Raw genomic sequence first — 27,428 nt, 5'->3', positions numbered from 1 at the left:
ATAGAGGTGAGTATTTCATTAATGACTGCTGTTTGACTACAATGACCTTGGCGGTTGTGATTTTAACATGTGAATAACCATATTTGAGACTGTTGCATGAATGTTAAATGATACCATTGTTATTTGCCTGATCAATGATACGCTATCATAACTATCAAACTAATTGATTGACCACGAAATGAAGCAGGCTTGAAAATCAGATACATTACAGTTCATGGTAATAATGGACCATCATTTGTGACCATTCATGAAGTTGCATAGAGTCACGTAGCAGAAGATTTCATTAACAAATACTCATATTCCCACTGGTATCGCTACTCAAATATAACATCCATTAGAGATCATATTATTTCGATAACGTTTACATTTCTTTCTTTGTTGACTGTCCATAATTTTACTCTACTAAGTGTACTTCACAACAAAGACAACTCATCATCAATATCACTACAAACTTGTGAGAACGCATTGCACAAACTTCTACATTGTAAAAATTAATAATATTTATGTGAATAAAGGGAGGGACACATTTTCATGAGCATTTCAAAAAAATCAGTATTGCATCACATTTTCCAAATAGTTTTAAAAGCATTACTTGTAAACAGTTTTGATAAATAAACATATCAATTATACAGCATAATACAGATAAACAAAAATGTTGATAACATTCTCATAAATTATGTTTCTTGCCTTTTTGCAATAACTTTTAAATATGGTTTAAAAACACCCAATCAATTCGAAATGGGTCAAAACTAAATAGAAACGTAAATTTTCGCATTTCTGGGGCAATCATTCCAACAAGGAGTCATCTTTCAACTTCCAATGACCAATGAAGACTTTCGTAGGCCTTTTCATCAACTGGAATTTTTTTCTTTCTATTATGGTTTTCAAGATATTAGCTAAAAATCGCATTTTTCTTTGTCTCTCAGTAGCAAAAACTGTAAAAAGGACATTTTTGACCCAAGGAGGGTCATCTCTATTTTTCTCTGTCTCTCATAGTGTTTGAGATATACTTTGAAATAAGTAACGGATCAAAAATCCAAACATAGCTTTTGTGCAGAGTACCCTCAGAAATATTAATGCCAGCTTACAGTTAATCGGTCATTAAGTTCATTCAGGGAACATTTACATACGACTACGACGGACGCAAACTGATGGTAATAACTTTGGGCAAAGTGAGCTTAAAATGTGAAAAATAAAATCATCGGTAAATCATTATGCCATTTTGTCACAAATTGTTTTGCAGGATCAATGATACTTACTCATTTAATATGTTAGTTAATTGTATAAAACAAAGAATAATCAAGGGAACCAAGGTTATAGCTGTAATCAAAAGAATGTAATCCAGGGACAAAAACCAGACATGGAAAACAGACATACACAACAAAGAACATAAAGTAACTAAAATACTTTCTTGTTTTTCATGTTTAAATATGATTGCTAAAAAATTGTCTCTAGGACACTTCTTCTACATTCCCCACAGGAAAATTAATGGTCATTATTTTTCCTGAGTTTTGTTTACATGTGCATTTACATGTATGTGGTTTATGTATCTATCCAACAACCATAACACTATTGACAACTAGTTTGGCCTATACTCGACCGAGAAGATGAAGTCAGAAAAACCGACTTCCTTTCCGGTTTCCGATAGTTCGTACTATTTGTTAAATGCATTTTTGGCATTTTATGACAGTTTGAGATGATTCTTAGGAACCTTAACAACAGCACGTTTGATGATATCAAACAAATCAATTGTTACTCGAAAAGTTGACCTTGACATTTATCATTTAAAACAGGAAACAAATTAAAAGATGAAAAAAATGAATACATCCACAGAAACCCAAAACAAAGATAAAAACAAACAAGAGTAAGAAATAACAAAGAAAAAACATGTATTACGACGGTAAGCAAACTACATGAACTTTCTTAGCTACCAAAGACACAAAAATCGTACAACGGTGAAGTCCTGACTGAAACAGAGTTTTCAATTCATGATTACTGCCCTGAAACAACAACATGCTGTCGTAAAAGTTATCCATAAAACATGACGAAAAAACAAAAAAATTGGTAGGTGACCTCAGAATTCGCTGGACAAAGAAGACACAAAGACAACATGATATATTGCATGAATTCAATAATTCTTTTGGATATTCTTATGATATTTGGGCCGTAAATAAAACACACTTCGAAAACTATTTTCAAGATAACTACCCCAAAGAACTTAAGTTGACTAAGTCTAACAATAATAGTATTCGTACCATTTTCCTTGACTTGGATATTACACTAGAAAATGGCAACCTTCATACTAAAAGTTATTATCAAAGAGATGATTTTAATTTTTCTATTGCATTTTCCATTCTTAGATGAGAATATTCCGGAAGCACCTTTCTGTGGTGTGGTAGTTTCATCTCACAACTGGTTCGTTTTGCTCTTATTTGTATTAGTGTCAGATTTCAATGGACGCAATAAATTCTTCAGATGCTTACCCTACCGTTGCACCTGGTCCATGTTCCCTGTTTTTTATGAAGTCTGAGTTGCTCATTTACTTTTTTTACTTTGTACGTTTTATTTTTATTATTTTATGTTTTTTTGTTGTTTTTGTCTGTTTTCCATGTCTGGCCTTTTCTTAGCAACTGCTCATTACAGCAGCTTGAAATTTTAACACATTCTTCTGTAGGTTTGCAATATGGTGGGATCCATTTTCGAAAAATAAAGTACGACACCAATTTCCTGTTTACTGAGGACTTTATTTATTTTTTACTTTGTATTTTTGAAAGTAACAGTTCTTGTCACACTTATCTCAGCGACTTTTCATCTCAGCGGCTTGAAACCTCAACACATTCTTTCTGTAGACTGTAGGTATACCATATGGTGGGATCCATTTTCAGAACAACTGACCACTTCCTATACCGAGGACTTTGTTTATGTTCCTTATTTCGGGGTATCACAACTTGTAAGCCATCTTATTAGTTCTTATTTAAACAGGGCAATTTGTGCAGGTTAAATTGTTTACAGATATTTCAAAGGTCCCATAGGTCTTTGGTTTCTTTATTTCCTTTAGGTTTTACCTTGAATTGTAAAAAGCGTTAACACTGGGCATGTCAAAAATGAGATATTTTTGAACAGGGTTATATTGCTACAAGATTAAAGTCTTCATTACATTCTAAACTTTTGTAGTAGTCATCACGAGCGGTGTATCCATCTGCACCATAGAAACTGGTTAATTCAGCCAAGTTTTTTTTCTTTTGTCTACCCCTAACGCGACACTTTATAGCAACACGGCAAATGTTTCGAGAAAAAAGAGGACACTCACCATACCAATGCACCAAAAACATCCATACTCCAAGTTGTAGGTGGAGTCAGAGTTGCTCATTAAATCTGTTGTTTTTATTTGCGTATTATTTCGGTTATTTCATATGATTTGTTGTGTGTGTCTTTTGTCTAGTCGTAAGATAATGTTCTTTTTGATTACCGTTCGAATTATGATTCCCTTGATTTCTCTTTACTGTATAATTTCATGTTATTGGTCTTATTACGTGCTTGTCCGCCGTGAATAATCAATTATTTAGTCATTTGCTATAATTAGGTGAATCAATTTTTAAACAGTAATTGTGAATATCTATTTATGATCAGGAAAAAGAAAATTTGATAATAACGCTTTCATTTACCATAATAGTCAGTGATTGTGACTTGTTATTATAATTTATAGTATTGTACGGATTTACAGGAGTAGATGAATCATATCATTCAAAGAATCGACAGAATAAGTTAAAGCTGTAACAAAGGGGAAATTTATTTTAATTCATAAGAATGAAATAAACTATAAAAAGTTTGCCGAAGACAATCTACATGAAACACAATTACCTCAGCACTATTATTGCCTTTCTGCGTCCATTTTGTGACGTTAAAATTATTGATAAAAACCGGTATTAAGATTTTATATTGTAAAAAGGTTAACATGGGGAATAAGGATGAAAACAAACCAGAAAAAAATATGAAAAAAGCTGTACAAGGTTAATCGAATTCCATTCAGCATTTTCAAACGTGTTGCGGACAGAAACTTGAGATTGATGGACGGACGGACGGACGAATTCACAACATTGTCATTACATATAAACTTTTAAGCAGGTGGGTATAACAACACATTTACACGTACTCAAATAATGCAGTATATACAATATTTCATCGATGGCATTTTCTAAAACGAAAGAAACATTTATGCAACTTACAAAAAAGCAGCTTTTTTTATTTGATTATCGTGCTTAATTTGTGCTTAATACAATCTGAGATTAGATTTACATTCAAAATAGAGATAATAAAAAATAAAATTATTTTTCCTAATTTTCAAAGCACTGCTGAAGTAGGTTTCTAAATCATCAGTACGTTTTTATACAACGAGAACAACAAGCAAATGACAATTACGTTCAATGCAGATTAGTTTCCAAAATAGGTAGTGATGACATTTCTGCTTAATACGATATACATGCTGTTTACCAAACAATATCCTGTACTGCAGATAAATCTAAGATTATCAAGAATACCGGGTCTTAGGGTATTACGTAGGCAAAAACATATTCTTGCAGTAAATGATGTTTAAATTAATTCTTGTAGGCACAATCCTGCGAAAACATCTTGATATGTCCGTAATAAAATTGATATAAATTGGCATTTCAACGTTGTTGGATGATTGTTCTAATAAAAACTATGTGTAATCAATGCTTTCTTAATATCACCGATCCTACATGAGGAAATATGGGATTAAAATAATGAACTTACAGCCAAATATCAAGAACATAACAGTAAGATATCACTTTTAAGCAATAAAAAGGAACACGGTGTAATGGGGGACTTTCATTTTGACAAACATTCATCGCATGTTTCAATATTTGTTATTGAATTAGATATTGAATAATATGACCAAACTTTGGGACAAAAAAGAATAGCAAAGGCTACTGGAATATACGTACTTGGTAAATGAACTGACGAACGGTGGACATGGTACCTCGTTTTAAAGCTAAAAGTGTTTAAGATGCGTCCGAAATAAATCATTTGTTTCTTGATATTTCACATATGATGTCTTTAAAATATTGAAAGAGCTATTTTCGTTGACTGGAATCAGATTTACTTCTAAATATATGAATAATGATTATAAAAACGTATAAAAATGACGATTCAATCCCCTTGTAAGTGTCACTTAGTAGTCATCTTTGCCACATAAAGTACTTTGACACAAGACAAAATCACTGAAGAGTAAACGAGTTGATAAACGAGGATATGTAGATTATTATTTATGTTCCAAACTGTACTTGTCTGGGAAATAAAACCGACAACAAAAGTAAATGTATATATCAGTCAATATTCTGCTAGTTTGATATGAACCTGTTTATCGTTACGTACTCATAGCTAAGTAAAACATTTATATGAACATTAAAAAAGGGCATATTCAAATATACCTTTAAACTTTCTTTTGAGACGAAAACGGATGTTAGGACAAAATTCGCTAAACCACATTTATACATGCTATCTTGTGACATTACGGGATAAGGGAATGTTTTTATTAAGTCTGGCATGATTTTGTAAACCAATGCGGCCGGTTCCTTTCTCGTGTTAGTTTTGAATCTATAGGCCCATCAAACAGGGTTGAAAGGATATAATCATAAAGTAAATTTAAGAAATTGTGATTTATGGCAAGTTCGGGTCTCACTCTATTGAAGATGTGAACAAAATATCACTATGTTGTACTATTACTAGTGGGGGACTTTCTTGTCCATCGTAATTTGGAAGTTTGGAATAAACGTGTTTTCACCTGACTTTTGTTCCTTGATCTTTTTCATCCATATTTTCTATTCGTATCTTTGAGATCTTTTATCAAGTTCTTTAAATCTTGGCTTCGCTCTAGATTTCTTACAATTAGGTTTCTGAAACATGTTATATTGCTACAAGACAGAAGTTTCATGGATCGTTACGGTGGATCCATCTGCACCATGAAAACTGATTTGTTTAACGTGTAATAGTTTTCCTTTCTTCTTTCGTCTTCTCTGGATTTGACTTTTTATGAGCAAATCGGCGGGTGTTTCTAGAAAAGCAGAGGACGCTTACTCCTGATCCATGCTCCCAAATTTTAGTGGAGTCAGAGTTGGTCATTTACTTTTATTACTTTGTATGTAATATATTCGTTATTTTATGTTCTTTGTTGTGTGTGTCTGTTTTCCCTGTCTGGACTTTTTCCCTAGATTTTATTCTTTTGATTTCCGCTAGAATCTTGGTTCCATTGGTTACTCTTTTTAATATTCCACTTCTATGATCGACCGACTTTGGTAAGGTTATATTATCCTTCCTCGATGATCGGCATACTATGGAAAAAAAGAACGGATATGGTGAAACGTAACAAACGTACCAGCGTATAACCTGAATACAAGATAGAAAATACGTTCAGAGATCATCATAAAGTCTTTAACAAGTGTGAATACACCTTTAAGTAAGCTCTTAAAAGCCCAGACATCAAAAGTAATAAAATCCACGAGTCTTTGAAATCAAACTAATGTATGGCTTATATAAATAAAGAACCTTATTTTTATTCTATAAATTTTGGTTTGAAATCATAGGTAAAAATTCCCAAATTTGCGCTTAGGTCGCACATCGCAATCAATTACATGTATTTACTTTTACTTTACAAATCGACTTTGTGACGTCAAAGCTCAATCGATCATGATGGCACCAATAGGCGCGGGAAGTTCAAATTCCCTAAATATGAATTGCGATCAATTACTTGATAAAGGGTAAAAAAAAATTTCAATTTTTTTCAAGAACATTTAACAGATTAGTTTCGATATATATGACTTGCACAATAATACAGTCTTCTCCTTTATGATATGTATCCTGCAGAACTTTCTTTGAATAAAGCAATTGTAATAAAGAATAATGACGAATGTCCGTTTCTTGATCCTAGTATTCATATCAATGATTATACCAAAATGTACGATGAAAGGGGTGTTTTTTCATTCCTTATTCTTAACTATCCATTTTTATATGGTGATGTTTCTTTGTCACCATTATATGATGTATACATATTACAATTGGTTCGATTTGCTCGTATATGTAACAGTGTTTCTGATTCTAACGAAAGATTTTATTTAAATATATTTCCCAAGAAATTACTACATCAAGGTTTTTGATATCACATGTTCGTTAAACATTCACAATTTTTTCAACCGATACAAGGAACTCATTCTCCAATACAGATGTACTTATAAACGATTATTACGTGCGGGTATCTCCCACAATATATTTTATGGCAATAATTTTCACAATATTTCTTCCTTGGAAGCTCAGTACTTACCCAAAAAGATGACTGAACCATTAAGTAGTCTAATTCGTAAGGGGTATAATTAAGATATTGCTGTCAAATTGTTAAAAGATTGCAATATTTGGTATTAACATTGAATTGCTTATAGGGTCTTTAAAAGGAAACTAACACACTGCATTTAAAAGCACATTTCGGCATGACATGGTTTGTGTCCTTATTGTATGACTTATGATGTACCGCTGTTCTCAAACCTGTATGGAAAGAATATGAATGGATTTTACATACGACAATGACATAACCTTTTGTAGGTTTAAACTGGCATGTCAGTTAACTGCTAGTAGTGCTTTGTTTGTGCATTTGTAATCAGTAATCAGTTTTTTATGTTTTAACAAGATACTCAGACCTTTTTTAAACTGATTTTTGGTATGCTTAATTGTGTAATATTGTTTTAAAAGGGGGCACCAAAGTTCTTTATCCCCGCCACATCATTTTTGGCCTGTCAAAGTGTCAGGAATATCAGGCCTCTGTATGTCTTTTTGTCGTTTTCACTTTCAGTTTACTTTTATTTTCTGGAGTATATAGAGGCAAACATTTCGCTGTACCTGTGTATAATGTTGTATTAGGGCCAGCTGCAGCCTGCCCAGTAGTGTGAGGGTTTCCAGCGTTCATTGAAGACCCATGATTGACTGTAAAATATATGGTAATTTATTTTCATACATTCGTTAGCGTATAGTTACTTCTTTTATATATCCTGCATTCCTCTGTGTTGTATGCGAAAATTATTACGATCATGTATCATACTGCAAGTATGTAATATGAACCCTTAATGCCATTTGATGTTGTGTATTCTCAAATGACAAAGCCAACTTTAATAATAAATCCAAAGGATTTTATTTACTATAATTCTGTCACATTGTTTGGAAATTACTGAGATTTTTTTTAAAACATGTAATGTTTAACCTAAATTTTACCATCAAGTCAATTTGATTTAAATGTAAAACTCATTAAAACTCCATCAATACCTCACCATACCGGACAACACGACTTTAGAAACGCAGAGGACTGATTATAATGACGTTAATGTTTCCAGTATATTTATTGTTAATATTCGTTGTGTGTTTTTTTTGGGAGGGGGGTGGGGGGGGAGATGGAATGGGGTAGGGGTAGGACACGGTTTTTTGTGTTCCTTCTCAACGGTTTTAAAAACCTGTGATATGTTAAGATTTCTTTTTATCAAACTGTAATGTCCACTTATTGTCTAACATCATTAATAAAAATGTAAAAATGTCCCTCATTTGTGGAATATAAATGATGTATTGGTTTCCAATTCCGGCGCCTTTCAAAAATGTCCGATACTTCATTCTATATTTTTTGTAAAACTTAGGCATAACAGGAAGCACTGATATTTCATAGTTGAAAGATTGTTATGTATCTTGATTGTATTAAGTTCTAGATCTCTAAAATAGATAGTGACCTGGCCTTGAATTCAATAATAGTTAATTACTAAGTTAGCTGAGCAGAAATATAAGGATTTGAAGATTTTTATTAATCTGTAAGAAATATATTAATTGGGCTTATTCCTTAATTATTTGCACAGAAATGGCATCGAGGATAAAGCATTCACTGATATTTCAATATATTAGCTTCATTAAAAGATATTTCGAGTAGGCATTTTAAAGAGGTCGTTACTGTGTTTTTTTTTTTTTTTTCGATTAAATTTAATGCTTGCCTTGTTTAAAAAAAAAAACGAATTCAGAAACTGAGTTTTCCTCAACTCTCGTATTTTGAATATCAAGCAAATTGATTGGTCAATATTTGGGTTGAACCAGTTTGAAAGGAATCGTTTCTTCAGGGTTTAGTACGGCCATTTATCATCTTTTGACATTTTTGTCTTTTGTTCTATTTGAAATATTTTTTTTTCCAAATGTGTCGTCCGTGAAAAGTAAAAATTATCAATCGGTAAAAGCAGATGGTTAAATTTGAAAAATGAAATTTAGTGACGTATTAAATTATTTGCTTAAGAAAGAAATAATTCGGCTTTTTCAACTTATGTAATTTCTTTTGATTTGTTTTCGGATGCAAAGCATATTATTGTATTAGCATACATTGATAAAAGCTAAGACGCAAAGACAACTTTGCATATATATATATATATATATATATATATATATAAATATATATACAACGTCTCAGAATGTGACGACTCTATTCTCTACACTGCTCCATCGGATCAAATTGATACAGGGAAGGATGTTAGAACTGTCAAATTTGCGATGCAAATTTTTGGTCGTTCCCTCCGCGGGACTCGAACTCGTACCGCTGTGACATCTATGGCAACACCGCCTGCACTAAGTCCAGCGCCCTAGACCACTCGGCCAGCTAGGCTATATAAAAATATAGCTTTCGCTGGCCGGGTCATTCCTCCTCGTAGGATTAATCTAGGGCTGTACCTTAGTACACGATGTATGGTAGTACGGGACAGTTTATCTAGGTGTTATTATGTAGGATAGAGGATCAAATTAATGATGCATGTCACAACAAATCAATATTATACAACGTCTCAGAATGTGACGACTCTATTCGCTACACTGCTCCATCGGATCAAATTGATACAGGTTTGTTATATATATATATATATATATATATATATATATATATATATATATATATATATATATATATATATATATATATATATATATAAATGTATCTAAATGAAGAAACACTATACGTTACAATGATTGTGTATGTGAAAAGAGACCCTCATCTTAAATCCATCATCGACAAACATTGCGGAATACAGAATTCTAAAATTAGGTTTGGGAGTATATTTTAGTATATAATACTTAAGTACAGATATCTCTAAAACGCAGACCACGCGGAATTCTGTCTTGTTCTATTAAACTTGTTACAAACTTGAAATACAACAATCAAATTGTTACAAATTATCATGGATACTACAAAGCAAATATTTATTTTTTTAAATAATGAAAATAGTCACATATAAGAACATAAGAATTATCATATTCTATTTGAATATCTTATTTGTCTTGATACCAAGGTCTCTTGAATGTCAAAATGCCTGGCCAAATGAAGCTGTTTTGAAAAGTAAGCCGATACTTTTGAAAAGTATGCCGATACTTTTTTCACTATGCATAAAGTTTTTGTATCGGCTTACTTTTGAAAAGTATGTCGATACTTTTGATAAGTATGCCGATACTTTTAACAAGTATGCCGATACTTTTAACAAATAAGCCGATACTTTTGAAAAGTAAGCCGGTACTTGTTAAAAGTAAGCCGATAGAAATATGTAAGCCGATAGAAATATCCCTATTTTGACATGAACGGCCACTGATAGATTACATGATACAAATATGTACATTTTAAAAACACCTTTATTCAGTCATGAAAAAAATCTTGCTTAAAATGTTAAGATTTGTATTAGATGGGTCTATTTTTTTTATATTTGTTTTGACTTAATCGATTTTTTTCTTTTTTTTTTTTGTTTTTATTATAACAAGAATTGTTCTTTTTATTTTTGTAAATATAATCTTAAAATTGCTTGACCTGAACATTCGGTGGTTAACTACAAATTTACCCTCAAGCTACAAGGATAGGTTAACAGGCAGACAGGTCATTGGAACAAACAGATTACCAAAAGTTCCAATTCCCGTTATACGATGATTCTTTTTATGTTTTATTTGCTTTTAATGTCTTATATTTGGGAAATAAGATGTGGAAATATATCTATGTACATTTCGTAAATAACTGTTTGAAGCTTCATGTGTTCACAACAATGTTACACCAGCAATTATTATTGTTGCCAGTCTAATACTGGATGGTAATTATTGGCAATGTGACGGGTGCCATAATTCCCTCTCCGGAGCACCTGATCAGGTGGCACATTCGGTTGTTTGTATATGTTCATATTACTAGTTCTTCAGTGTTTAGTCTTATGTCATGTTTTCATTCTTTTCGGTTCTTATATGTAACATATATTTTATTTGGTTCGCTCCATTGTGTATGTCTCTTCGTCTCCAGTTTTCACGTTGATACCACGTACTTGCATTTTGATACATCTGATTTTCCCCATAAATGACGCTTCGGTATGTCTGTGTTGATGTTGCATACAATTAGCAAATGACAGTTTGAAGAAAAATCGAAGAATAAAATTTTCATATTTTATTGTTTAAAAGTAAATGGATGGAATGCCGATTCTTGATGACAAAACAAGAAAAATAAACAAATATCTATGAGTTATTGCGAATACTAAATGCTTATAAAAAGCGAGATTCGTCACCCATTGCATTTGGTGTGATCAAGTAAAAGCCACAAATCACTCCGACACTTTGTCCATATGTACTCTACGAGTGCAGAGCTAGCACTGATCAATGAAGATTCAGGTCGAGTTGACCGAAGATAATACACAATAACTTACAAAAATAAATAATATCATAAATGAAACATAACGAAGACATCAGAGATCATTGTTATTTTCGCTCCATAAAACATTCACACTTTCATGCGCACTTTTACATCAGTCGCAGATCTTGCGAGAAGTCGCCGACTTGATATCACTCAAAGGTCATGGCACGAATGGCTTTCCCGATTCTTCGTCCCTCAAGAATTCTGAAAATATGCAAAAGTAAAGTATTTTTATATATTTATCTAAACTACCTGAATGAATAATCCAAGAAATCGTAGAACTCGTGGGATCTCAACTGATCTTTCATATAAACAATGCATTACATCATGTCTCTTATGCTTGGAGATTTGTAAACCATTTTAAAAATAATTATGTGTGGCGGTACGACCTACGAGTGTCTTTTAAAAACGTTTAATTTAGCTAAGTAAAATAGGCAAATAAAATCCTAAAGGAAGTTTTTCCTTTTGTATTTATGTAGTTCTTTCGTGGACAAATGGTTGAAATTAAAATATAAATTCATTGCTCAATGATCATTTACAATAATATAAAAAATATCTGTGGCAAGGAGAAAAAAAACAAATTGTAGATTTATCAATTATTTACAACTTACCCCATCTATCCAACATCATGTTGTTATCCAAGTCAAACATTTCAACTTGTAAACGACCATAATATTCTGCCTCAAGTGGTGAAAATCGGTACACTAAGAACAAATGTGCCATTTCATCAACATCCAAAAGACCATCATCATTTGTATCGAATTTGTCAAATATGTCTATTGATGACCTACGGTGCAATTTATGTTCATCCACCGACCGCTGATAAAAAAAAAAAAACTTTGTATTAAAATTTAAATACATGAAAATCATTTATTGACTGAAGTTAAGTAACTTTTTTCAACATGGACACTTAATTTCAATACAAATTAAAACAATACAAGTCTTACAATATACAAATACAATATAAATCATTCTATTTTAACATAAAACCGACCAATTGTTAGGTCTAATAAAAAAATAAAAATAAATTACGCATCAAATTAAAACTAATTGATCATAAACTAAAATGCCTTTACTTACCTTTGAAATAGATTTAATCAACGATGGCAAAGATCGTCCTTTTGGAAAGGAATAAACAGCGACTGTTAAAGCCAAGAGAAGTACTATCTTCATCATGGTCACCTGTGTAATAGAATATTATGACTTCAATAGCTGATTATATATACCCCTACTCAAGGTTACGCACTGAGAAAGTCATTAGATCACCTGCGTAAATCATATCAGTCTCTGAGTTACAACATTCAAACAGATGGTTCTAGTATGTTTGTATTCAACAATCCAATCAGTAAACTATTTCGTTAAAATCAACATTAAACTCAATTACTCAATAATTACTGTCATATCCATAAACTTCGTATATCCTCAACGCTGTTTAAAAGGGAACTCCTATACATTAACGCTTCAGAACTTAAAACAAGATAAATTCATATGATTTGTTTTGCATAAATATTTTTATCTTGAAGTAACAGTATTGTTGGAGGATTTGTTAAATATGATTCTACTAAGTAGTAAGAGGTAATACAATAAGTTATACTGGTATGAGAATGTTAACATTTGTTTTAAAATAAAATCTTTCTTTCTGGAATACAATTTGATCATATTAGAAGTATGATAAAGGTTTTTATTTGATTATTGTAATAAAAGAAAGCAATTTCACATACAGTCTTTATTAATAGAACATGACTCGATGTTTTGTTGGTGTCCATCAATTCCATTTGTGGAGATCTTTTTAAATGGAAATTTCTTAGTAAGTTCACTGTATATTTTTTCTTTTCCATATGTAAATTATGGAACAATAATTGTAATTCGACGTAAAATTCAATTCTTAGAAAACAATTACAATTGCTACAAGATTGTCACATAAAATACATTTTAAGTAACATTTATTCCTTTTTCTTTTTTTATATTGAATACGAATTAAATATGTGGTTTTATCAGTCATAATGTAGCTGTAACAAAGACGACTGCTATTGCATTAAAATCACGTTATTAATTTACATTTACTCCTGACAAATCCTTCTTAAATACCATCACTAAATTCTTGTATTTTATTTCTATTTATTTTAAAGGATGGTTTAAGTTATATCAATCTATCAATCTATCAATTACATGTTTCAAAAGTTTATTTCTTAAAAAGTTAGATATTCCCAATAGTATAATGGATGTTCTGATTTTTGACCGTTCGGTATTGACCACAAGGCCATCCCTTTTCAAAGTACATCACCCAAGGTTAATAGGTACTTTATTTGTATAGATTCGCTGTAATCATCATTCGGTTAAAGTTCGTTTATCTCATAGGATTGGCAATCATCAATAGATGGACACTTGAGGGTCCTTATATGGTTATACTGATTATTGAAATAACGGATTAAAAAGATATACAAAGTGAACTTAGGCGACCACACATACCACAGTAATAGCATTTATTAGATATGTGACATTTTTGACATTGCAACATTGTCATCTTACTGGCGTTCAAGTTGCTTTCAAAGATATATGAATATTTTTGCATAAAAAACACAGTTTCAACAAAAAATAGTAACACCCAATATAGCTATATTTTTGTGGACTTAACGACAAAACAAACTTTTCGGACGTTTTCCAACATTTTTTTTCATATTTTGCTCTTATAATTTAGTTATGACCATTTTTACGGATTGTTTTTGCAACTATGGGTAACGAAAAAAATAAAGGAAAATGTCAAAAAGAAATGTGTGGGGTCTTTATATACCATAAGCTTAACCGATGTTGGTAATTACGTGTTTTTTACGCTTGTAAACTGTAATCATACATGTATGCTTATTGTTTTGCACTGAATAAAGGTTTAACATAATATAGCCAATGAAACGGAGTTAGTATATTGTAGCATTATCCAAAATCTAGTCCACCCAAATGTCATATGCCACAAACGGCACGTCCAGCTATATGACCTTGATAACTTTATTTCACATATTAATCAAGGTTCAGTACTCAAGGTCGTAGAAGGAAGAGGAAATAGTTAAGTACTTAGAAGTCACACATGACATAACCCTCCTCCTAATAAGCTGGGTTTGGTTCATGGTGTTTTATATCATTAATCGTGAACGTGATAGTAACACCCTGTTTTAAGGCGAATTTCACTCCCTATAAGTTCCTAATTTATTTTAACGGTAACGATTACATTAAGTTATTAAAGAGAGATCAGAGAACATTTTTTTTTATATTACAAAAATCAATTCGGATTAAACGATAAATTAAAGACATTTTTTCAGATTACAAATAGCGACAAAGACATACTGTAATTTAAAATGAACACAGATATAAAAAAAAAGTATTGTATTCGTAAGAAAGGCATATTATTAGTAAAATGAACAGCTTCGATTTTTTTTTCGAATTAAAAGAAATTCGTGATAAATTTTAACATGTACGAAACTGCACTTATAGCAAATATATTGCTGGTAAGGTTATCGTGACATCAATCCAACGCCCTTTTAGAATAAGTATACAGTAATGTCTATTTTAGCTGCCTCCAGACAATTATATCTCTTTTGGTTTCAGACTTTAATTTTCCAATTTACAGCTTAGGAGTTTGAAAGCTTCTATGTTGGATCCAATTTAGCATCAATAATTATAGAAGAAATGTCTTTAAGATTTTTAATCTAAAGTATACAGAATACACAGTATTAAGTATTATCATAGTTTTTGTTTTAATGTCAAACGCAGAGTAAAAAAACACATTTTACTTATAAACTGTTGTCAAAAATCAACAGGAATAGTTAAAAAGGAAAGTCCGTATAATGAATTACAATAATAAGGTAAAAACAAAAGGTTGGAAACCATCGCAATTGTCCGGACTTGATACTGGAATTTCCATTGGTTTAGGCTTTATTTTTTAAATTACAATAAAATCTGGCATTTATGTTAAATTAAAAATATACCAGTGTCAAACAAGGATAAACAAGGCGGCAATATAAAACACACCTGGGAACATACAAAACCCACCTATAAACTGAAAACGAATCTCTAAGGAGGGGAATAAACCAGAAATTATACTTAAAAAATATCGTAGACACTTATGAATGTATTGTAAATGTAATGATAGTATAATTTTTCTACTACAACTGATACCGCATTATTAAAAATTGAATGTATACTTTATAATTTAAATGGAGTAAGAGATTATGAAAAACTGGTATAAATTGTTTTATCAAAAGTGTCGTACTGTAGATATTTCATCAATAAACAACATTTCTGACATTGTCAGTTTTATAAAATAGTTTTATAACATTGTAGTATGCTAAATTTATACAGCAATAAGGAAAGTGTCCAGTATTTGATGTCAATATCATCTGTTTTGTTTAACAATACAGTTCTGTCTAAAAAACCAGGCAGGGTTAATTCGTCATATTTCAAGACAAGCAATGAAACTATTTATTCACATTTGTTACGTCCTAAAAACAATTCTTCCTACATTCATTTCCTTTGATCTGTTATATATCGTAACATAATTGTTTGACTGGTTATACTGTTCAAGTTCTTGCGGGAAAGTTTCCCATACTTTTCTGCAGTAGACTGTAACCAAATTTAATTGTTCATATCTCCAGTGGACAACTGTCATTTATTTTAAATACATTTTCTATGAGGCCTAATTTAAAAAATAAAATTGGATTAAGAAATGCATGAATCACTAGTTTTTAGATAGAGCTTTACTTAACATGTATCTGTTTCTATCACTATATACATTACAAATAGCAAAACATCTCAAATATAAAGTTTGAATATTAACTCACTCGGTGTGTTTTATTTTCTGTCAATTGACGTTATTCTGTCAGTTTTACGGTGTTGTAACAGCTAAATTGATAGTTGTTTATAAAGGATCTAGCCTGATATGGCGAATTAAAACTTCTTTGTCAACTAACTTTTATTTACATTTGATTTGTATTTAAGTAGTACTTCGGATTTGAATCATGCAAAATATGATTAATGGTTGGAAAGTCTACTTATTTTTATTTTTGCTATTTTGTTCAAAATCTTATACTTAAATAGAAAGTAACATGTAATTTTTCTTGTAACCCTTGTTCTTAGGAGATAAAATTTATGTAAAATGTACTGTATTAACTCCAAATTAAGGAATAATACTTTGTAAATGCCACTAAAGTACTATAGATTCTAATGTCAATCCACTTAAATGTGACTTATCTATTTAGAGAAGACAGATTGGAATGAATAATTATACATTTCATTTTAGAAATGTGAAGTTTTTGTTTTTGCCCCGTGCAGGTCCGGGTGTTAAAAGAACAGGCCTGCAGCAGCGATAAGCTTGTCGTAAAAGGCGACTAAATAGTGTTCATAAACCTAGCCGGGGACTAGGCGCTCTGCCCATAGAGCAACTGGGATGTGTGCCCCAGGTGGTGGAATGGGGTACCCCTGGCGTGTTACATGCTGGGGTTGTCAGGCTATAATACGGAAAACCTGACCGCAAACCATAGTGGTGCACCGTGTTGGGAAAGACGCCACGTTCCTTGCACGTTAAAGAACCCTACTGTGGTATTCGATAGGAGTAGAAACCTTTGCGCTCCGCCACAGGAGGCTAAATTGCCCGGTTTTACCCATCCCCCCTTTTTCTAGTTGCAATCAAAATTTGTCGACCCTATTGTATTTGTGTCCCATCCTTTTTTTCATTTCATCATTTCATGTTCATCGTCTCAATATAGCTGAAATATTGCTGCTCGGACGTTAAACCCCAACAAACAAACAAACAAACTTTTTTTTTTTGGGGGGGGGGTGTATCACATATTACATGATTCCCACAAAGACCGTTACTTAAATAAACTATTTGCTAATATATATCGTACAGTTACAGCATGATATACATTGCTTTTTCGGACAATTTCTGTTACTGTTTTCTTGTTATGTAAATAGAAATTTATCACAATAGTTTGTTAGATGTTATTCTTCTGATAGGTCTTCCAAAGTAAACTTAGAACTAGAAAAAGGTTTTAAATCCACACTACATATATATTACCGAAATACATGCTCTTTCTAAAGTATATAAACATATGTAACAATATATCATTTTTTAATAATTGGTGTTGTTGCTTGAATTGAATGAGACTTCCAGATTCATATTTTGATTCTGTAAACATGCTGATGTAATCAAATTTTATATTGTTCTCGCAATGTTACATTTTTATTTTATTTTTTTCAAATTTAGAATCTTATCATCGTCATCATCATCATCATCATCATTATCATCAGTTAGTGAAGTACAAACTAAAAGATGATTACCCGTTATGTTATATTCCTAAAATTGTTCTATATTTTCAGAATTACTCTGGGAGATTGCTGATTAGATAATACCTTATTATTATAATAAGATTATAAGGTTAAGTTATTAGATATGATTTCACAAAACGAATATGACATAAAAGATACAGACACAGAAACTATCACTATAATAAGCTGCAGTTAAGCCGGTAGAAAGAATGGACAAACACTTTTTCCTATTGTATATTTATCAATTTCCTTTTTTTTTTTTTACTTATTTTTTTTTTCTTTTGGTACTACGTCATTCAATTAAGAACTGACTTTTCTATATGCACGGTAAAATAACGGTTGCTAGCATGTATTATTTGGTAAAACAGCGGTATGTATTCTTTGGTATTCCAGTTTGGCAGTTTAATTCATATTATGATATGAATTTTTACATTGCAGCTCGCTTTAAAGCATAAGTTGTATTTTGTTACGCTCTTAAGAATTAGACAGAGACTCGTTTTTTTTTGTTTTTGTTTTTGTTTTGTTTTGTTTGTTTGTTTGTTTGTTTGTTTGTTTGTTTGTTTGTTTTTTGTTATCCTCTTATCTACTTTTATCATGAAAGTGGTAGTGTGCAAACGTCTTTGGGCAATGTGATTTATGGTAGATTTTTTTTAAATCGAGAACAACACTGTTGTATTTTATAGTTGTTTCATACATGCAATTCACTATCTGTATCGTCTTTTTCAATATTTGAATGCATTTAACTTATAAGAAATCATACATATACTTTAAAGGATGACGAATTGCAAATTCGGTTAAGGTAAAGTCAGAAATACAAATGTCAAGGAATAAAACAAAGAGAGAAAAAGAAATTAAAAAAAAAAAAACAGAAACGGAGAAAACACGTACAGTAAGTGGGAATAAAAGTAATCCAGGGAACCAAGGTTCTAGATGAAATCAAAAGTAGTCTAGGGAAAAACAGACAGACAGACAGACAGACAGACAGACAGACAGACAGACACACACACACAACGACAACAACAACAACAAAGGACATAAAATGACTAAAATAATACAACCGAACAACTCGGTGGGCGTTTCTAGAAAAACAGTGGATGCTTACCCTACCGGTGCACATGGTCCATGCTATGAGTTCTTAGTGGCGTCCCACTTGCTCGTTTGTTTTAGTTACTTTGTATGTATTGTTTTGATTATTTTATGTTCTTTGTTGTGTATGTCTGTTTCCCACGTCTGATCTTTGACACTGGATTACATTATTTTGATTTCCACCAGAATCTTGGTTCCCTTGATTGCTCCTTCATCTTAATCAACCCTTTTATAAAATCTTTAGAGACATAAAATAAACGAGGGCACCAAATGAAAGTTTGTTGTGTTGGCTACGATGTATGAAGTGTAAGACACCTAGGATTCCTGTTTGCCGCAAATTGTGACGTTTAAGCGACGTAAGATAAAAAAAAATATTGACACCTAATGTTGTATGTCGCCTCTCGAAAATGTTGTGATGTTCGAGAAACTTTTTGTTGAGACATTGCAATGTAACGTTAAAGTTCATACTATGATTGGATTCGTTTCCAAAAATATGAATAGGGAAAAAAAAGATTATAGATACCAGTTTTTTACACTGGTTATATTTTATGAATTACATAATCTTAGATTTTAAAAGTATATAAAGTAAGACAAATTATATGCAGTGTCTTAATTGTAAATACTTTTATTTTATTCATTAGACAGAAAGGCGCAACAAGGACTGATTCACATGTATAGTACTTCAAAAAATAAAAATACCAATCACATAGATGTTACTTATTTCGGCAAGATGTGCACGTGTTTGAAAGAGTAACTCCTTAGCACTCATTAAAACCAAATGATCAGGAAGTTCAAGATAAAAAAAATTGTATACATGAAGTATTAAAAATTAAATACATCGAAAAATGAAGTCAAATCCAGCACACACAAGTTATACCAAAAGAACTACATCAATGTAGCTAACATTTGTGATACAAAAAAATGAAGCATACGTTTTTATGTATTTCGAAATTTATGCTTCTGCAAATTCCGGTAAATTATTTGACAACTTGTTCAGGTCAGACTAGTCTGACTAGTGGGCTGGTAAAAACTCCCGGGGGTGTATGGTCGACAAGCTGTAGCATCGATCAATGACAACTCAGTAACTAAAAGGTTGGAGGACAAACTCTACTACAATGTCAATAAAATATCAAATACATTAATGTTAATAAAATATCTTTAATTTAGAAGTAATTTATTATCTCATTGATCATCATATATTGAATCTGTGAACTGTTAGAGATCGTATATGATTCTGAGGGATTTTTTTCTTCACATACCTTAATATATATTTTTTTGTAATAAAATATTGCCATAAATCATAAGATTTACTTACCTTGTTTTATATATTGGAACCAATAGATATTAATAAATATCAAATATAAAAGTCAAATATCATCAAATCCAGCTTATAGTTAAATGACTGAACACATGTTTAAGAATTGTCATTGATATTTATACCCTAATGTTTCGTGATTGGCGAGAACTATCATGGGTTATATCAATAGCTATGTTTTCGCCAATAAGCTCATTGATTCTAAACAAGAACTAGGTGCAGGGTGTAGATAAGGGAAGGTCAGCTATTTAATGACAGAATCAATCTATGCTATAATACAATCACATCATTGATTTTCTCCTTAATTGGGTTAAAACATATGATTTTGTGTTATAACAAGTTTAATGGTTTAGTGGTCAATTATGACATGTTAAAAGGGACAAGATGAACCCTTTTTCTAAATTAGAATGGTAACTGATAAATATTATTTACACCATTAGTATTGCCAATAATACCTGACAACAATGCGTCTGCTTCAGATTTTGGTGACGTCTGTTAATTCATCACTTACAATATTTTTCTGTATATGGCTAGTAGGTCTTAATTAACAAATTACTATAGAAAAAAAGCTTAAATACATTTATCGACAATTACTTTCCTTTTAGGTGTTAAAATTATTTTCTGTAGCAACTTTATTTTTGTGCTTCCCTGCCAAAGACGAAATTGTCTTTGTACTGAAAAATAGACATCTCATCCAAATTTAATGGAAATTATGTCAGTTAAGTTACAAAAAATACGTTCAACTAAATACTTCAAAATGAAGAGAAAATTACATTGTGTTAAGTGTGGTTAATCCCATAACGGAAAATGTTTTTGAGATATAGGAGATAAAGCAATGCGTGAACAATTTAACAAAGGATGTGGGAACACCGTTTAAATACGTTTAGGTACAAAGGAGCAAAAACGCTTCATTGCTGCTTAATTTGTTTCTTCCAATTTTAATTATTTCTCCTTAGTGCATTTCACTGAATTCAAATCAAGTCTGAATCCTTATATTAGCCAAAGGAAAAGGGTAAAAATGGGCTCAAATAAACTTAAATATCGAAATCGTAAAAACAAAATTAGCTTCATCAACGTAGGTAGATGTGTCTGAGTGTCGGATATACACATCAATATCAACTAAATGGCGATTATATTTTTAGCTCACCTCGCCGAAGGCCATGTGAGCTATTACCATCACTTGGCGTCCGTTGTCGTTAACATTTTTTTTCAAAAATCGTCTCCTCTGATACTACTTGACCAATTGGAACCAAACTTAGTATAAATATTCCTTGGGATATCTTGCATAGAATTGATTCGTCGAAAAACATGGCCGCCGTTACTAAAAATAGAACATAGGGGTCAGACAGTAGTTTTTCGCATAGCCAGCACTCCACAGTATTGTAGAACTGCCTAATTTTGGTCTTGTAATCTGATGCTTTGTAACATTTATCACTTTAAAAAATTGTCAAGCATCTGTAATTCTATATATCTAGAAATAGCTCAAGCCAAGGCCGTTAAAATGCAGTAAAAATTTTCCGGAAAAAAATTACCCACAGCATATAGGGTTACCATAGAAACCATGCAAAAATATGGGAAAATTTGCAGAAAAGTTAATAAAATCACGTTTAAAAATATCAAATTTCCCGCAAAATATCTGAAATTTTTATTTCATCCCCTAAAACTGTTCAAACTTTTTCCTTCGAAAACCCCTTCCTGATATGGGCATCGCCGGTTAGATTTTGAGCTATTTCACTTTGTAATCCACTTATTAAATTTAGCATGGTAAAATATTGACTTACTTTCACTTTCACAATGAAGTCAAATTGTCATTGAAAAAAGCCCCTTCAACCTTGAAAATATATAAAACATTGCAAAATACTTTTAAAGTTCCCTTTTTTCAGAAAATGTTTTATCAACAATAGATTCTTCATTTTTAATCACTATAGCAACCACCGGTTTCCATTTATGTCATTTTTCATCCCTAGCCAGAAGTGCGAAACTAAACTAAACTGTGGAGTGCTGGTATATATCTCCAAAACCGTTAGGTTTGGCCAAATTTTGACATTAGGTTAAAAGTGTTCAGCATGATGAGATCTATCTGTGATCAAATTTTCATTTTAATCTGTTAAGCAAAGTTGGTGTTATTGCTCTTTTTCGACGTTTTTTTTTTTGCTATTTTTAATCTTATTTCTTTCAAAAATCTTCTCCTCTGACACTACTTGACCAATTTTAACCAAACCTGGTATGAATGTTCCTTGGGGTATCGTGCATAGAACTGATGTGGGGATTTTTGATCCGTCTAAAAGCATGGCCACCGTTACAAAAACTAGAACAAAAGGGTCAGACAGTAGTTTTTTCACTCATATCTCCAAAACCGTTAAGTTTAGCAAAATTATTTCTATAGCTGAAATGACTCTTATCATAAGGCCTTCAAAAGTCTTCAGGGATCAAAGTTGTCAGGTGACTCCTTGTAAGAGTTATTGCCCTTGAAAGATGAATTTTTACAGTTTACAGCCAATATCTTGAAAACTATAATAGATAGAAAGAAACTTTCTATCGCTGAAATGATCCTTATCATAGTCCTACCAAAGTCTTCTTGAGACAAAATTGTTGAACAACTCTGTTAAATTTAATGACTTTGAAAGAAAAAAATATGTTTGTTTGTTTGTTTGTTTGGGTTAAACGTCCGAGCAGCAATATTTCAGCTATATTCAGACGATGAACATGAAATTGATGAAAAAATGAACATGAAATGAAATAGGGATGGGACTCAAGGACAATGGGATCGACAAATTTCGATTGCCACTGGAAATAGGGAGAGGTGGGTAGGGTCGGGCAATTTAGCATCCTGTGGCGGAGCCCTATGGTTCCTACTCCGGGAGAATACCACAGTAGGTTTCTTTAACGTGCGAGGAACGTGGCATCTTTCCCATCACGGTGCACCACTATGGTTTGCGGTCAGGTTTTCCGTATTATAGCCTGACAACCTCAGCATGTAACACGCCAGGGGTACCCCATTCCACCGCCTGGGGCACACAACCCAGTTGCTCTGTGGGCAGAGCGCCCTAACCCCCGGTTAGGGTTCTGAGCACTATTTAGTCGCCTTTTACGACAAGTTTAGTGCTGCTGAAGGCCTATTCTTTTAACACCCGGACCTGCACGGGGGGAATAAAAAATTAACAAGGTGAGCGATCCAGGCTCCTGGGAGCCTCTTCTTTCTTATTTCAGTACAAATAACACAATTCTAAGTGTTTCTTTTACTCTGGAATCAAGCGTTACTAACCATAAGATTTCACAGCTACAAAAACAAACAAACAAACAAAACAAAAACAAAAACAAAAACAAAAACAAAAAACCTAAGGAATACGGTAAGCTTTTGATAGTTAAATTAAATGTATTGTATGATTCATACTTAGTCTTGTTCTCAATTATGCCTGAACGTTTTAATAAAAAATATATTACCGATTCGGATTGGCAAATGTATTTGTAGTAAACTTAATCGAAACAAAAGTCTCAAGTGATCCAAACAAAATCCACTTCAAGAATTGCAGATTCTGGAATGCATTTATACTAATTACGTCGACAAATCAACATTGCCAAATATCAATTTATCATTATCTTCTATTTGTGATTTCCATTGTTATGCAATTTCATGTTAAATTTGTAATTACTAGTTACCATTTCTAAATTGGCTCATTCAAAATGAAATAATTCTCCGGTACAGTAACTAGTTTCAGATTAAAACTGTATCTATGTTATACTTTGTAATATCAATAGCTCGTGTTAAAAAATGCAACATATGAGTGATAAGATTAGAAAAGTAGGATCATAAGCATTGGTCATCCTTTAATGATTTCAGTTAGTTTTCAAATGATGTAAACAGGTGCCTATGTACTTACCGTTGTATTATATTTAACTGCTTAAAATAGCAGGCAGAAAATGAATCATAAAGTGTACCTTTTTCAAAAAGTGCATATACTTGCACTCAAAATACTCGTCAAGGTTGGGGTAAAATAATATTTACGGAACATCTAACATCTAAAGATCTCATCCTATATACCGATGTCGTGTAAGCACACTTTTTGGAATGATTTTTGTACAAAGCATCTGAAAAAAAGGTAAGTTTTTGGAGCAGGGCAATGCTTCTTTGAGATTATGGTCATCATTTCAAACAATGAGAGCTGTAGCGAGCCTTTGATAAATATTAGACCTTATTCATACTCTTTGTAAGTATTATTTCCCGTTCGACAACCGGTCCACTTTGGGTAGGTTTCGCAACATTGTGAAGCACCTGTTGCTCAATCACTTTATGATTTCTGTGCCTCTTCCTGTCTGTTTGAAGTTGCCTGTTTAATCAGTTTCATTTGCACACTTTTTGTCGCTCATAGTTCGATTTTGATTAACCTTCATTTTCTTTGGTCCCACAGATGTTATAAAATGGACACACTTTATACGAACTATTTCCACTTTGCATGGATAAGGATAAAATATTAAAGAACCCCACTTTTTATAGATTACATTATAGAACGAACGCCGCTTTTTATTATTTAACACTTGACATTTATACGTTATAAAAAACACATATTCACTCAGACCTTTTTGAACTGATTTTAGGTGTGTTTAATTGTGTAATATTTTTCTACAGTGGCCAGATTTTAAAGGGGGAGGGTTCTAATCACGCCAAAGTACCTAAACACCGCTGCATTTTTGCAGCTGTACCAAGTCAGGAATTTCTGTATATCTTGTTTCGTTTTCACCTTTTTGTTTATGTTACTTGAGTATATAGGGGTAACTCATTCGATGTAACTGTGTATAATGACTTTTTGGGTCCGCCAGCTGCAGCTTGCCCTTTGGTATGAGGGTTTCTTCGTCGTTCATTGAAGACCAATGAATGGTCTTGGTTGACATTTTTATCCTGGTGGGGTTGTTGTCTCGTTGACATATACACCATACCTATTCTCGTAATATTCACCACTTAATATGGATAGGGTTAAAATGAACACCAACTTTACATGAACTGCATATGGAAGGACACCATCTGACTCAAAAGATTGACCTTATCTTAGTGTATTGCAAATAGGTTATACCATAAAACAGAAACTGTATATTTACCAGCAAGTTGTATTTTAGAGGAAAAGGAAGTTATTTCTACTTTGAAAATGATGCAAATTAAACTTTCTACTATTATACTTTTAAGAGCAATAGAAAGTGATAATTTAAGTAATGAAATAACTTGGACATTATATGACCACCGAGAAAAAATCTTAAAATCTTCTCATTAGTGTCATTATCATTCGAAAATACATGTTTTCAATAGAAACGTAAAATGAATCGGGGATCATTCTATACTAAATTTAGGGGATTAACCCAGAAACTAGCTTCCTTATCTGTAATTGAATTGTTTTCTTTTGTGTAAGATATACGAAGTAGAACTCCACCTTGACATTAAAGCATTTGGTAGAGCAATCAAATCTGCTTTAATGTTATAATACAAAGGACTTTGAGTGTGAAGTTGATGTAGCAGAAATTTACATGAGTTCAGTAGTATAATATACATTATTCTTTTCACGCTCGTGTACAATTTTACTGCACCTTGTGCTTTGCATGTGTCTAATTAATCTTAGTTATGGTCATTGTTTTAGATAAAAACCGTTTAAACATCGTTTATTATAGTAACAGGGATAGCAATCTTTATTGCTATTTCCAGATGTCTGTCAATTTTGGAAACAATGTAGAAAGGTATCTCAGTGCTAGTTTGTGATATCAAATTTCATGCTGTCATAGGAACGCCTAAATAAAGGACTATTACTTAAAACTTTAACATTGCTGTTTTTGGATGAGATTTTGAATCGGAGCTTTTCGTCAAGAAGATAAAACATGGCCACCCTGCTTTTGAATTTCCATAAATATAAAACAATATTATGTGTAGCTCTTAAAAAAAGTCAAAATTAAGTAACATGTTTCAAGTTAATAGTATGTGTTCTAATGGTCAGTTGATAGATCCCTTATACTGCCTAAATGCTATTATTATGAGTTAATACGTCTATTTATAAAATAAGGACAATAATTATTTAAAAAAAAAAAAGCCCCCCCCCCCCCCCACCACAGTCTTTTTATTTTATTTTATTTGTATTTAGCACACTTTTACCTTTTCAATGTGGCATATATTATTTTTGAATAATTATTGTTGTCTAACTATTATAATTCAACAATTTCTAAAAAGTCTAGTTGCACACTTACTCGACTCTGAAATAGTGGTACAGTGTAAAACACATTGGACTATTTTAGTTTTTGAAATCAATATGCCTAAGCATGTCCTTTTTGTTTCATCACAACCCGTTGTTCGGTATGGAGTGTCCATCTCCGAAGCGAGAAGAACATTTGATGTCTGAAAAATCCTAATATTAAGGTGGATTAAGCGGGAGGTGTATAGTGATCATGCTGTCAGTCCGTTCGTTCATCTATACTTCCCAGTTTCTATGTGCAATGCCTCCAAAACCACCGAGGACTTTGGTTGATAAGACGGTAGCATCTTTACATTCTTTGTCATATGATACCATCGTGAATCTCCAATTTTGCATTTTCATTTGAATGACTATTGGGGTTTGCTGAAGCTACCAACTTTTTTATTTGTATAGCAAAGGGGGACATCTTCCCATATGCAACTCTTCTGAAGCTTCTGGTACTGCATGAAATATTTACATTTTTATCAAATGATGCCACAATGCTCCTCTTATTTTGCTTTTCAATTTGAATGACTTTGCGGGATTCCTAATGCAAAACATGAACTTTGTCATTCAGTCGTTGTCAAAGGGCCCCGTGCAGGTCCGGGTGTTAAAAGAATAGGCCTGCAGCAGCGCTAAGCTTGTCGTATAAGGCGACTAAATAGTGCTCAGAAACCTAGCCGGGGGCTAGGCGCTCTGCCCACAGAGCAACTGGGATGTGTGCCCCAGGTGGTGGAATGGGGTACCCCTGGCGTGTTACATGCTGGGGTTGTCTGGC

General features: G+C 32.3%; 1 protein-coding gene across 1 annotated transcript; it reads right to left on the bottom strand.

The window, feature by feature from the left end:
* Positions 1 to 11,470: 11,470 nt before the first annotated feature.
* Positions 11,471 to 20,598, bottom strand: LOC148619244 (uncharacterized). The gene is made up of 4 exons (XM_088578926.1): positions 20,445 to 20,598; positions 12,809 to 12,910; positions 12,340 to 12,547; positions 11,471 to 11,932 (listed from the first exon to the last, which is right to left on the bottom strand). The coding sequence occupies exons 2-4, from the start codon at positions 12,902 to 12,904 to the stop codon at positions 11,889 to 11,891; spliced, it is 348 nt and encodes a 115-aa protein (XP_088435052.1). The 5' UTR covers positions 12,905 to 12,910; positions 20,445 to 20,598; the 3' UTR covers positions 11,471 to 11,888.
* Positions 20,599 to 27,428: the final 6,830 nt, after the last annotated feature.

This window comes from Perna viridis, chromosome 4, assembly GCF_037379345.1.
Source record: "Perna viridis isolate PV_CMFRI_1.1 ecotype Kerala chromosome 4, ASM3737934v1, whole genome shotgun sequence".
Taxonomy (NCBI): Eukaryota; Metazoa; Mollusca; class Bivalvia; order Mytilida; family Mytilidae; genus Perna; species Perna viridis.
This window is presented reverse-complemented; position numbering and strand designations above follow the sequence as displayed.